This window comes from Oncorhynchus mykiss, chromosome 31 (assembly GCF_013265735.2).
Source record: "Oncorhynchus mykiss isolate Arlee chromosome 31, USDA_OmykA_1.1, whole genome shotgun sequence".
Classification (NCBI taxonomy): Eukaryota; Metazoa; Chordata; class Actinopteri; order Salmoniformes; family Salmonidae; genus Oncorhynchus; species Oncorhynchus mykiss.
The window spans coordinates 11,100,445-11,114,447 of record NC_050571.1 but is presented as its reverse complement, the minus strand read 5'-3'; the positions used below and the strand labels follow the sequence as shown (position 1 = coordinate 11,114,447).

The 14,003-nt window shown below is 40.2% G+C and overlaps 1 protein-coding gene across 1 annotated transcript; it reads left to right on the top strand.

Annotated features, from left to right (window-relative positions):
- Positions 1 to 245: 245 nt before the first annotated feature.
- rab9b (RAB9B, member RAS oncogene family) lies at positions 246 to 9,324 on the top strand. The gene is made up of 3 exons (XM_021583336.2): positions 246 to 421; positions 6,626 to 6,959; positions 8,833 to 9,324. Exons 2-3 carry the CDS (start codon positions 6,810 to 6,812, stop codon positions 9,289 to 9,291), a joined length of 609 nt encoding a protein of 202 aa, XP_021439011.1. The 5' UTR covers positions 246 to 421; positions 6,626 to 6,809; the 3' UTR covers positions 9,292 to 9,324.
- Positions 9,325 to 14,003: the final 4,679 nt, after the last annotated feature.

The following is a 14,003-nucleotide window of genomic DNA, read 5'->3' as shown; positions in this document are numbered from 1 at the left end:
ACATAAAATAGAGAACATATACAGTCAAATCAGGGCCATTTGAACATGTCGAGCTATCCAGACTCACAGAGGATGGACCAAATTTGACAGCAAAATAAATAAATGGACCAGGGATGGGTGGGTAGCTACGGGCTTTAGGACCAGGAGTTGCGACTGAACTCTGGGGCGTATTCATTACGCATATTCTGTTGCAAAACGGTTCTTAAACAGAAGCAAACTGAATTAAACGGGGCCGAACAACCTGCATTTGTCCAATAGCAACTATTGTTTTCGTTGCAAAACGCACCTGTTTTGACTGACGATTACCCTGGACTGTAAAAGACTGGGGACGCACTGCAACCCCAACAAGCGAGTTCAAAGCACATCACATTTCAGATGCAAAACTGGGCAAGCCACGACTCATATCATGGTATAGAATGAGGTAACGAAAACGATTTTACTCCTTAAATTAATGCAGTCACATGTAGTAATATTGATTATGTTGCACGTTTGATCAAATCGGTCTGTTTATTCGTAGTTTAGTTGAATAATTCAGAACAATTGATGTCAACATCACAACCCATCCACTAAATATAGCTTGCTAACGGTAACAGTCTGTCTGGCTTTTTGTTTTTTAAAATCATCATCATCATCATCATATAGTCGCCATTTCATTTGCTAGCTATTCATCCCTATATCTAGCTAGATGTCCCGTGTAATACATTTACGAAATGGGAACACGCAGATGTGATTCTCTACAATAAAATGGCATCAGAACAACTATAGCAGTTAGTTGAGGTTAGCTACTACGTTAATTGGTTGATTCTCATGAAACCAGTTGTATCCATGGCGCTAGCAAATTGAGTTAGAAAACCATGCTGTGTCTGCAAGAATAAAATATAAATCTAAAGATTAAGATGCCTAGTTTATGGCACAGTGTCTATGTTTATATACATTTGACATTTTCGCCTGAATTGTATGCAAAAAATAAAACTTTACTTTAGAAAAACCTAGCTAATTTATTTGAATAAATTACAACATATTTTGCTGTAGTTTGTCCATAAATCATAAAATTGTATACGTTAATAGAAGTTTACATTAATCTAATATTTGTTGATTTAAAAACAGTGTCTTCGCACATGTTTCTCATTTACAATAACACTTTTTGAAGTCGCTGTAAAAACTTTGTTTAAAGTGAATTTGTATTCCCCATGATGCGTCAGAAGGAGCAGTCCTTAGATGAGCGCAAGTTAATTTAATTTATTCACATTTTTTTTAATAAAAAATCAAATGTAACCTTTTTTATATGCCTTCAGAAGGAGAATCTTATTCTCAAACACCGTCTTTATGACACTTAACCATCTCATTACCCTAATGACTAAAAAAACTTAGACCCTTAAAGACCTTACCAACATGGAGGCATGAAGGGGCTTTACTGATGTGGCCAATTGTTTTGAGTCATAATGGCTGTCCCCTATCACTGGTAGATTGAGTTAAGGGCCTGTCATTACAAAACACACTTCTCATTCCTGCCCCATTTTTAGGGTCAGTTTTGGTAATGATAATAAGCTAATTGTAACGTATAGTCAATGGGTGTGTTAAACTGGTAACGTTAATTATTTACTAGGACCACTGCTTACACTCATTGTATAGATTTGTTTTTGTAAAACAGTAATTTGATTAAGTAGGGGGTAGTCAAGAAATCTGGGTTTATAAACCCCATTTTAATTGACTTAAAGCCACAATCTGGAGTTTGTTTTTCAGCAAAGAGCAACCACCACTTAAAGGAGGATATTCCCCAATTTGACATGTACCTGTTTAAGCACTTACCTATACTTTTGTTAGATATTCCAAGACAGTTGCTTGTCCATATTTAGATATTATATAGGCATATCATGTTATGCCATTTGTTCGCAGGATCCCATTCAATTTAGAAATGCATCTAAAATACCTTAGAACCAAACACATCCATGTCCTAATATGCCAATATTACCCATAAAGACCTTTTGGTTGATTTAAGTCACTTTTTTTGTCATTATGCTTTAATAAGGGGTGTTTTAGTAAATTGCATTAAAATCTGTGATTTTAGTGTTATGCAAATAATTTGGGATTAACAAATGACAGTTGGATGATGTACTGGGTTACTGAATCTCTGATAGAGCTCAGTACAGTTTTTCAATGGCAAACTATGCAACACTCATTACTGAAAAATGCATTTTCATCTCCAAAACCTGCTTATCATTACCGTAATGCACCAATTTTTAGGAAAAATCGAATGTAATTTTGCAATTTTGGCTTAATCTTAGTTTGTCTTTTGTTTATCCAATTGTGTACATAAAAATAACATATACATACATACACAAGTAATTGTGACAATATGTCAGAAAATATTGTTGTGGTAATGAGTGAAATTGCTAAATAAATGTTTATACAATTTTAAATATTTGATTTCAGTGTCATGTTTTAACTCAGGCCTTTTTATTAGGTAAGGAATGTAAAAACATGTTTTTTTAAATAAATTGACTTGTTTGACTTTTTTGGACTTCCAAAACTATTGCGGTAATGAGAATTTTTGCATTGCGTAAAAATGCTTAATATCTTATCAATAAACATAACAATAATTATGACATAGATAAATACAGATCCTAATCTTAGACGAATTATGGTGGGACCTTTTTGTTGTTGTTGTTGTCATGTGTTCCTGAGTCAGTCGAGTGCTCATCTTCCTGACTCATCTTTGTTGTTATTAAAGTCTCTGGTAGTGGAGGATACCTTCTGAGTTGTTGTGGGTTAGCGAACTATCTATTGGGATATCTCATGTGGCATAATAAGAAGCAGTTTACTAAAGCTGTATTGTAAAATCAAGAACCATGTCACTTGCAGCATTAATACTTATTTCTCCCCTGTGATTTTCAACCATACTGTACACGGGTTCAGGGTTATTTCCTGTCTCTACATTATCAACAACATGGGGATCGTGATGTACAGCAGAGGAACTTTAGCTCATCAGTAGTACATTTTACGACTTGCCAATCTCCAGCTCGACCAATCCCTGGGTTTGTGAGAGGGGGAGTTTCTTCTTAGAGTCATTCACCCCTATCAGGTGTCCCTGAGGACAACCACCCTGGTGACCTTACACATATCTCTTCACCTAGTTCATCTCAGACAGGAGGGACATCACTTCCAAATAGTTGTTCTGTTGTCAGTCTAGGTTTCCAGATTTATGACGCTCCATATGCAAAGAGTTTTGGAAGAGAGATTGTTGTTGTATCAGTATGTTTGTTACATTTAAAAAAAATCTGCTGCTATTTGAGTTCGTCAGTTTTAGTAACCATTCTCTTTTGTTCTGTCTCTAGCTAGTCTCTCTCTCCACTTCTCCTCCTGGTGAAAGACAGCTACTTGATGTTGTTTTGTCTAGGCCTAAGTTGTTGTGTTCATTGTCAGTATCTTCCAGCATGTATCTCTGAGGTTGCTGTTAGGTCTTCGGCCTCTCATGAACACAACTTTGCAGTATTTAGTTTTTGTTGTTTGTTATATTACTTGTTCAGAACATTTCTTTCATTATTACCTACAGCTGAAAATAACTTTTGGATATTAGATAGGTGGTCCCTCACCAGCATTTCGACCAGAAATGTGGCTTTGCTGAATTGGATCTCTTGTTCGTACCCCCAGAGACATTTCCACTGCTCCAAGATGCCGCGGACGAGAAGAGTCCGACTCAGAAGGCATGCATATCATCCACCTGTTCTGAGTATATTACTCTTAAATGTTCAGTCCCTGGAAAATAAAGTAGATGCGCTCAGGGCGAGAATCTCCTTCAAGAGAGACATCAGGGACTGTAACATGCTCTGTTTCATGGAATCATGGCTCTCTCCAGGTATACCGTCCCTGTCCATACAGCCAGCGGTGTTCTCCGTACATCGCATGGACAAGAAGAAAGAACTGTCTGGGAAAGAGAGATGCGGAGGTGTGTTTTTCATGATTAACTACTCATGATGTGATTGTGGTAACATACAGGAACTCAAGTCCTTTTGTTCTCCCGATATGGAATACCTCACTATCAAATGCCGACCGCATTACCTCACCAAGATCATTTTCTTTGGCTATCGTCACGGCCGTTTATATTCCCCCGCAAGCCAACACATGACGGCTCTCGAGGAACTACGCTGGACTTTGTACAAACTGTAAACCGCATATAATGAGGCGACATTTATTTTGGCTGGGACTTTAATAAAGCAAATCGCTCGCTCATCAATAATTATTGACCATTGCTATTCCCCTTTCCAGGAAGGCTACAAGGCCCTCCCCCGCTCTCCCTTCGGCAAATCAGATCACACCTACATTCTGCTTCTCCCTTCCTATAGGCAAAAACTGATACAGGAAATACCCGTGGTAAGGACTGTTCAACATTGGTCTGACCAATCGGAATCTATGCTTCAAGATTGTTTTGATAACGCGGACTGGGAAATGTTCTGGGTTGTCTAAAAAAACAACATTGATGTATACGCTGACTCAGTTACTGAATTGATCAGGAAGTGCATAGAGGATGTTGTTCCCACTGTGACGAGTAGAACTTATCCAAGCCAAAAGGCAGCATTCACGCAAATTTGAAAGCACGAACCACTGCATTTAACCACGGCAAGATGACTGGGAACATGGCTGAGTAAAACAATCCAGCTATGCCCGTAAGGCAATCAAACAGACACATCTTCAGTACAGAGACAGTGGAGTTGCAATTCATCGGCTCAGACATGAGACGTATGTTGCAGGGACCTTAGACAATCACGGATTATAAAGTGGAAACCAGCTACGTTGCGTACACCGACGCTCTCGACAAACTAAACACCTTTTTGCCCACTACGGGGAAAACGTAGGGCCTCCGCCGCGTGGCCGACGTGAGTAAGACATTTAAGTGTGTTACCCCTCGCAAGGCTGCCGGCCCAGACGGTATCCATGTCTGCTTCCTCAGAGCATGTTTAGACCAGCTGGCTGGAGTGTTTACGGACATTCAATCTCTCCCTATCCCTGTTTGCTGTCCCCACTTGCTTCAAGATGTCCACCATTGTTCCTGTACCCAAGAAAGTGAAGGCAACTGAACTAAATTACTATCGCCCCCTAGCACTCACTTCTGTGCTTTGAGAAGCTAGTTAAGGATCATATCACCTCCACCTTACCCGACCCACTTCAATTTGCATAATGTCCCAACAGATCCACGGATGACACAATCGCCATCGCACTGCACACTACCCTATCCCATCTGGACAAGAGGAATACCTATGTAAGAGAGCAGTAGTCGATGAACAGCATTATCTTCAACACCATAGTGCCTTCCAAGCTCATCACTTTGGGGCCCTGGGTCTGAACACTGCCCTATTCAACTGGGTCCTGGACTTCCTAACGGGCCCCCAGATGGTGAAGGTAGGCAACAACACCTCCGCTACGCTGATCCTCAACACAGGGGCCCACAAAGGCCCCCCTCCTATACTCTCTGTTCACCCATGACTGCGTGGCCACACGTCTCCAACTCAATCAAGTTTGCAGACGACACAACAGTAGTAGACCTAATTACTAACAATGACGAGACAGCCTACAGGGAGGAGATGAGAGCCCTGGTGGAGTGGTGCCAGGAAAATAACCTCTCCCTCAACGTCAACAACATGAAGGAGCTGATTGTGGACTTCAGGAGACAGCAGAAGAAGCATGCCCCCATCCAAATCGACGAGCCCCAGTGGAGAGGGTGAAAAGCTTAAAGGTCCTTGGGGTGCACATCACTGACCACCTCAAATGGTCTATCCACACAGACAGTTTGGTGAAGAAGGCGCAACACCGCCTCTTCAACGTCTAGGAGGCTGAAGAAATTTGGCTTGGACTCTAACAACCTCACAAATTCTACAGATGCACCATTGACAGCATCCTGTCAGACTGTATCACCACCTGGAATGGCAACTGCACCGTCTGCAATTGCAGGGCTCTCCAGAGGGTGGTGCTTTCAGCCCAAACATCACCGGGGGCACACTGCCTGCCCTCCAGGACTTCTACAGCACCCGGTGTCACAGGAAGGCCAAGAAGATCATCAAGGACCTCAGCCACCCGAGTCACGTCCTGTTCACCCTTCATCTAAAAGGCGGAGACAGTACAGGAGCGTCAAAGCTGGAAAACCATTTTCTATCAGGCCATCAGACTGTTAAATAATCACCACTAGCTGACCTCCGCCCAGTTCCCTGCCCTGAACTTAGTCACTGTAACTAGCCGGCTACCACCCAGTACTCTATCCTGCACCTTAAAGACTGCTGTACTATGTACATAGTCATTAAACACAGGTCACTTTACTAATGCTTACATACTGTTTTACTCACTTCATATGTATATACTGTATTCTAGTCAAGGCTCATCCTATATAACTACTGCTGTACACACCTTTTCTATTCATATACTGTCTATACATACCATCATAAACATATTTATTTTCCGGACTCTGACGTTGCTCATTCTAATATTTCTTAATTACCTTTACATTTCAGGGATGTGTGTATTGTTGGGCATTAATGTGCTGTTGGAGCATAAGCATTTCGCTGCACCTGTAACATCTTACAAATACCAATAACATTTGATAGTTAAAAAAAATATCTCTCTGCTCATCCTTCAGGTTGCATTGACCCTGCTAGTACTAGCCCAGTAGCCTAGCATCGAGGTGGAGGCTGGGTCACAGTGATCAGTAACCCGTCTAGGAGCCTCGACTCCAGGCTAGCCAGCCTGCCAGCGGAGGGAGGGGGCCTGGTCCTGGAATGGCCTGGTGAGCTGGACCGCCTAGCAGCAGAGGAAGGTTTGTGATGAGCGGGAAGAGCCTGCTGTTAAAGGTGATCCTGCTGGGGGACGGCGGCGTGGGGAAGTCTTCCTTAATGAACCGCTACGTCACGGACCGCTTCGACTCCCAGTCCTTCCACACCATCGGGGTCGAGTTCCTCAACAGAGACCTGGAGGTCAGATTTAGAGCAGTTTCTGAATTAGTATTTTGTTTTAAATTCTTCACATTATCTCCTTGCCACATTCTCAAACTGCAAAATAAGGGGAGGGACCTTGGACCTTCTCCTCCAATGAGATTGGAGCCAAGCTCTGTCTGAAATTGAATAATAATAATAATAATTATTGTGTCCCTTTCTGGATATGTATTGCATCTCAACTAACCACAGCACCGCGTCACAACATAAGTGCATAAATACCTTCAGTTCATCTAGAAAGTATTCAGACCACTTGACTTTTTCCACCATTTTGTTACATTACAGCCTTATTCTAAAATCGATTAAACAAAAATGTCCTCAATCTACACACAATACCCCATAATGAGAACACAGGTTTTTAGCTTTTATAAACTTATTTACATAAGTATTCAGAACCCTTGATATGAGACTCAAAATTGTTTCCATTGATCATCCTTGATGTTGCTACAACTTGGAGTCCACCTGTGGTATATTCAATTGAATGCACATGATTTGGAAATGCACACACCTGTCTATATAAGGTCCCCCAGTTGGCAGTGCATGTCAGAGTAAAAACCAAGCCATGAGGTCGAAAGGAATTGTCCGTAGAGCGCCGAGACAGGATTGTGTCGAGGCACAGATCTGGGGAAGGGTGCCAAAAATGTCTGTAGCATGGAAGATCCCCAAGAACACAGTGGCAGAAGCTTGGAACCACCAAGACTCCTTCTAGAGCTGGCAGCCCGGCCAAACTGAGCAATCGGGGGAGAAGGGCCTTGGTCAGGGAGGTGACCAAGAACCCGATGGTCACTCTGACAGAGCTCCAGAGTTCCTCTGGTGGAGAACCTTCCAGAAGTACAACCATCTCTGCAGCACTCCACCAATCATGTCTTTTATGGTAGAGTGAGTGGCCTGATGGAAGCCGCTTGTCAGTAAAAGGCACATGAAAGCCCACTTGGAGTTTGCCAAATGGCACCTAACGACTCTTAGACCATGATAAACAAGATTCTCTGGTCTGTTGAAACCAAGATTGAACTCTTTGGCCTGAATGCCAAGCGTCACATCTGGAGGATGGCACCATTCCTACGGTGAACCCCAACCCCACGGTGAAGCATGGTGGTGGTAGGATCGAGGGAAAGATTGAATGGCGCAAAGTACAGAGAGATCCTTGATGACAACCTGCTCCAGAGCGCTCAGGACCTCAGACTTGGGCGAAGGTTCACCTTCCAACAGGACAACGACGCTAAGTATACAACCAAGACAACGCAGGAGCAGCTTTGGGAAAAGTATCTGAATGTCCTTGAGTGGCCCAGACTTGAACATCTCTGGAGACACCTGAAAATAGCTGCGCTGCAAAAATGTCTAAACCTGTTTTTGATTTGTCATTATGGTGTATTGTGTCTAGATTGAGGGGGGGGGGGGGGGGGGGGGGGGGGTAGGGGGGACGACGACAATGTAATCTATTTTAGAATAAGGCTGTAACGTAACCAAATGTGGAAAAAGTCAAGGGGTCTGAACTTTCTGAATGCACTGTATGTACATACATTAATCAGCAAGAACTACAGCAGACAACGTAATTCAGTTTGTGAATTTCTATTCCCGGGGAGGGGGGTTGAGCAGTTATTTGTTTGATTGATGTATAGTCTTATTGCACCCTATTCTCTATATAGGCTAGTGCAGTGGACTACTTTTTGACCCCACAGTATGTGTTTTTATTAATGTATTATATGCTGTGTTACTGTCATTTATTCCTCCTCCCATGTCTAATGTTTTATCTTTATGATTGCTGTGCATATTATGTACAAATCTAATCCTTTTTGGGAGCAATAAAGGTTTCTCTTTGGTACAATAAACGTTTTCATTCACTTCCTCTCTCCAGGTGGACGGGCGCCTGGTGACCCTTCAGATCTGGGACACGGCGGGTCAGGAGCGCTTCAAGTCCCTGAGGACGCCGTTCTACCGTGGCGCCGACTGCTGCCTCCTCACCTTCGCTGTAGACGACCTGCACAGCTTCCAGAACCTGGCCAGCTGGAAGAAAGAGTTCATGTTTTACTCTGACGTACGAGACCCAAAGAGGTTCCCCTTCGTTGTTCTGGGCAACAAGGTGGACAAAGAGGGGAGGGAGGTGGGGGAGGACGAGGCTCAGGCCTGGTGCGAGGAGAACGGCTGTTGTCCCTACTTCGAGACCAGTGCAAAGGACGATACGAACGTGGGAATGGCGTTTGAGGCAGCGGTACTGGAGGTTCTGGCGGCGGAGGATCAGATCGACCACACAATGTTGAGTAGCACTATCGATCTCCACGGCAACCGTAAAGTAACGCGCTCTTCTTGCTGCTGATTGGTTGAAAGGATTGGTCGGAGCTAGCCCCTCCCCGAGTCCTCTCTGTCTAGCCTGTAGCACTCTGGGAGCTCTCCACTGATGATGATGCAGGTACAAGCTACTGAGACAACTTGATTATCAACACCGCTGATTTTAAATAGTGTTGTGTTGTCGGCACAGACTGATTTGGAAGAGTATTGGATAATCAATACATCTGATTTTGAAAGGTTATCAATGAGGTACAATGTAACAGGTACACCGTGTTGTTCAACTCTGTCTGCGTTCTGCAGTATCTCACAACACTGCTGTCTACATCCAGCCAGCTTCATGTACCTGCCCTGTTCTACATCCAGCCAGCTTCATGTACCTGCCCTGTTCTACATCCAGCCAGCTTCATGTACCTGCCCTGTTCTACATCCAGCCAGCTTCATGTACCTGCCCTGTTCTACATCCAGCCAGCTTCATGTACCTGCCCTGTTCTACATCCAGCCAGCTTCATGTACCTGCCCTGTTCTACATCCAGCCAGCTTCATGTACCTGCCATGTGAAGTGTTTTCACCATTTACGCTTATCCCTCCTACATAAGTCATTTTAATCTGATAATATTCATGTGTCCTTTCTGTACTCCTCTCCAAGAGCACAGGCTGCTTGTGGCACAGCAACATGCTCATTCATTAATCTCTTTAAGTCTTCTGAGGTCTCAGAGGTACTCTGACCAGAACATGACCATCACCCTGTCAGATCTCACAGATACTCTGACCAGAACATGACCATCACCCTGTCAGATCTCACAGATACTCTGACCAGAACATGATTCGGACATAGACCTGGTCTGTTGACTGACTGGTATAATATAATATAATGACATAGACCTGGTCTGTTGACTGACTGGTATAATATAATATAATGACATAGACCTGGTCTGTTGACTGGTATAATATAATATAATGACATAGACCTGGTCTGTTGACTGACTGGTATAATATAATATAATGACATAGACCTGGTCTGCTGACTGACTGGTATAATATAATATAATGACATAGACCTGGTCTGTTGACTGACTGGTATAATATAATATAATGACATAGACCTGGTCTGTTGACTGGTATAATATAATATAATGACATAGACCTGGTCTGTTGACTGACTGGTATAATATAATATAATGACATAGACCTGGTCTGTTGACTGATATAATATAATGTAATGACATAGACATGGTCTGTTGACTGACTGGTATAATATAATATAATGACATAGACCTGGTCTGTTGACTGACTGGTATAATATAATATAATGACATAGACCTGGTCTGTTGACTGACTGGTATAATATAATATAATGACATAGACCTGGTCTGTTGACTGACTGGTATAATATAATATAATGACATAGACCTGGTCTGTTGACTGACTGGTATAATATAATATAATGACATAGACATGGTCTGTTGACTGACTGGTATAATATAATGACATAGACCTGGTCTGTTGACTGACTGATATAATATAATATAATGACATAGACCTGGTCTGACTGACTGGTATAATATAATATAATGACATAGACCTGGTCTGTTGACTGGTATAATATAATATAATGACATAGACCTGGTCTGTTGACTGACTGGTATAATATAATATAATGACATAGACCTGGTCTGTTGACTGGTATAATATAATATAATGACATAGACCTGGTCTGTTGACTGACTGGTATAATATAATATAATGACATAGACCTGGTCTGTTGACTGATATAATATAATATAATGACATAGACCTGGTCTGTTGACTGACTGGTATAATATAATATAATGACATAGACCTGGTCTGTTGACTGGTATAATATAATATAATGACATAGACCTGGTCTGTTGACTGACTGGTATAATATAATATAATGACATAGACCTGGTCTGTTGACTGGTATAATATAATATAATGACATAGACCTGGTCTGTTGACTGGTATAATATAATATAATGACATAGACCTGGTCTGTTGACTGATATAATATAATATAATGACATAGACCTGGTCTGACTGACTGATATAATATAATATAATGACATAGACCTGGTCTGCTGACTGACTGGTATAATATAATATAATGACATAGACCTGGTCTGTTGACTGACTGGTATAATATAATATAATGACATAGACCTGGTCTGACTGACTGGTATAATATAATATAATGACATAGACCTGGTCTGTTGACTGATATAATATAATATAATGACATAGACCTGGTCTGTTGACTGACTGGTATAATATAATATAATGACATAGACCTGGTCTGACTGACTGGTATAATATAATATAATGACATAGACCTGGTCTGTTGACTGATATAATATAATATAATGACATAGACCTGGTCTGACTGACTGGTATAATATAATATAATGACATAGACCTGGTCTGTTGACTGATATAATATAATATAATGACATAGACCTGGTCTGTTGACTGACTGGTATAATATAATATAATGACATAGACCTGGTCTGACTGACTGATATAATATAATATAATGACATAGACCTGGTCTGTTGACTGACTGGTATAATATAATATAATGACATAGACCTGGTCTGTTGACTGACTGGTATAATATAATGACATAGACCTGGTCTGTTGACTGACTGGTATAATATAATATAATGACATAGACCTGGTATGTTGACTGACTGGTATAATATAATATAATGACATAGACCTGGTCTGTTGACTGACTGGTATAATATAATATAATGACATAGACCTGGTCTGTTGACTGACTGGTATAATATAATATAATGACATAGACCTGGTCTGTTGACTGACTGGTATAATATAATATAATGACATAGACATGGTCTGTTGACTGACTGGTATAATATAATATAATGACATAGACCTGGTCTGTTGACTGACTGGTATAATATAATATAATGACATAGACCTGGTCTGTTGACTGGTATAATATAATATAATGACATAGACCTGGTCTGTTGACTGACTGGTATAATATAATATAATGACATAGACCTGGTCTGTTGACTGACTGGTATAATATAATATAATGACATAGACCTGGTCTGTTGACTGATATAATATAATATAATATAATGACATAGACCTGGTCTGTTGACTGGTATAATATAATATAATGACATAGACCTGGTCTGTTGACTGACTGGTATAATATAATATAATGACATAGACCTGGTCTGTTGACTGACTGGTATAATATAATATAATGACATAGACCTGGTCTGTTGACTGACTGGTATAATATAATATAATGACATAGACCTGGTCTGTTGACTGATATAATATAATATAATGACATAGACCTGGTCTGTTGACTGACTGGTATAATATAATATAATGACATAGACCTGGTCTGTTGACTGACTGGTATAATATAATATAATGACATAGACCTGGTCTGTTGACTGACTGGTATAATATAATATAATGACATAGACCTGGTCTGACTGACTGGTATAATATAATATAATGACATAGACCTGGTCTGACTGACTGGTATAATATAATGTAATGACATAGACCTGGTCTGTTGACTGACTGGTATAATATAATATAATGACATAGACCTGGTCTGTTGACTGACTGGTATAATATAATATAATGACATAGACCTGGTCTGTTGACTGATATAATATAATGTAATGACATAGACATGGTCTGTTGACTGACTGGTATAATATAATATAATGACATAGACCTGGTCTGTTGACTGACTGGTATAATATAATATAATGACATAGACCTGGTCTGTTGACTGATATAATATAATGTAATGACATAGACATGGTCTGTTGACTGACTGGTATAATATAATATAATGACATAGACCTGGTCTGACTGACTGATATAATATAATATAATGACATAGACCTGGTCTGTTGACTGACTGATATAATATAATATAATGACATAGACCTGGTCTGTTGACTGATATAATATAATATAATGACATAGACCTGGTCTGTTGACTGACTGGTATAATATAATATAATGACATAGACCTGGTCTGTTGACTGACTGGTATAATATAATATAATGACATAGACCTGGTCTGTTGACTGACTGGTATAATATAATATAATGACATAGACCTGGTCTGTTGACTGATATAATATAATATAATGACATAGACCTGGTCTGTTGACTGACTGGTATAATATAATATAATGACATAGACCTGGTCTGTTGACTGATATAATATAATATAATGACATAGACCTGGTCTGACTGACTGATATAATATAATATAATGACATAGACCTGGTCTGTTGACTGACTGATATAATATAATATAATGACATAGACCTGGTCTGTTGACTGATATAATATAATATAATGACATAGACCTGGTCTGTTGACTGACTGGTATAATATAATATAATGACATAGACCTGGTCTGTTGACTGACTGGTATAATATAATATAATGACATAGACCTGGTCTGTTGACTGGTATAATATAATATAATGACATAGACCTGGTCTGCTGACTGACTGGTATAATATAATATAATGACATAGACCTGGTCTGCTGACTGACTGGTATAATATAATATAATGACATAGACCTGGTCTGTTGACTGACTGGTATAATATAATATAATGACATAGACCTGGTCTGTTGACTGGTATAATATAATATAATGACATAGACCTGGTCTGCTGACTGACTGGTATAATATAATAT

Coding starts and splice junctions, on each gene's coding strand:
- rab9b (XM_021583336.2), top strand. CDS start 6,810: ATGAGCGGGAAGAGCCTGCTGTTAAAGGTGATCCTGCTGGGGGACGGC. Junction 6,960..8,832: donor TCCTCAACAGAGACCTGGAG/GTCAGATTTAGA, acceptor TCCTCTCTCCAG/GTGGACGGGCGCCTGGTGAC.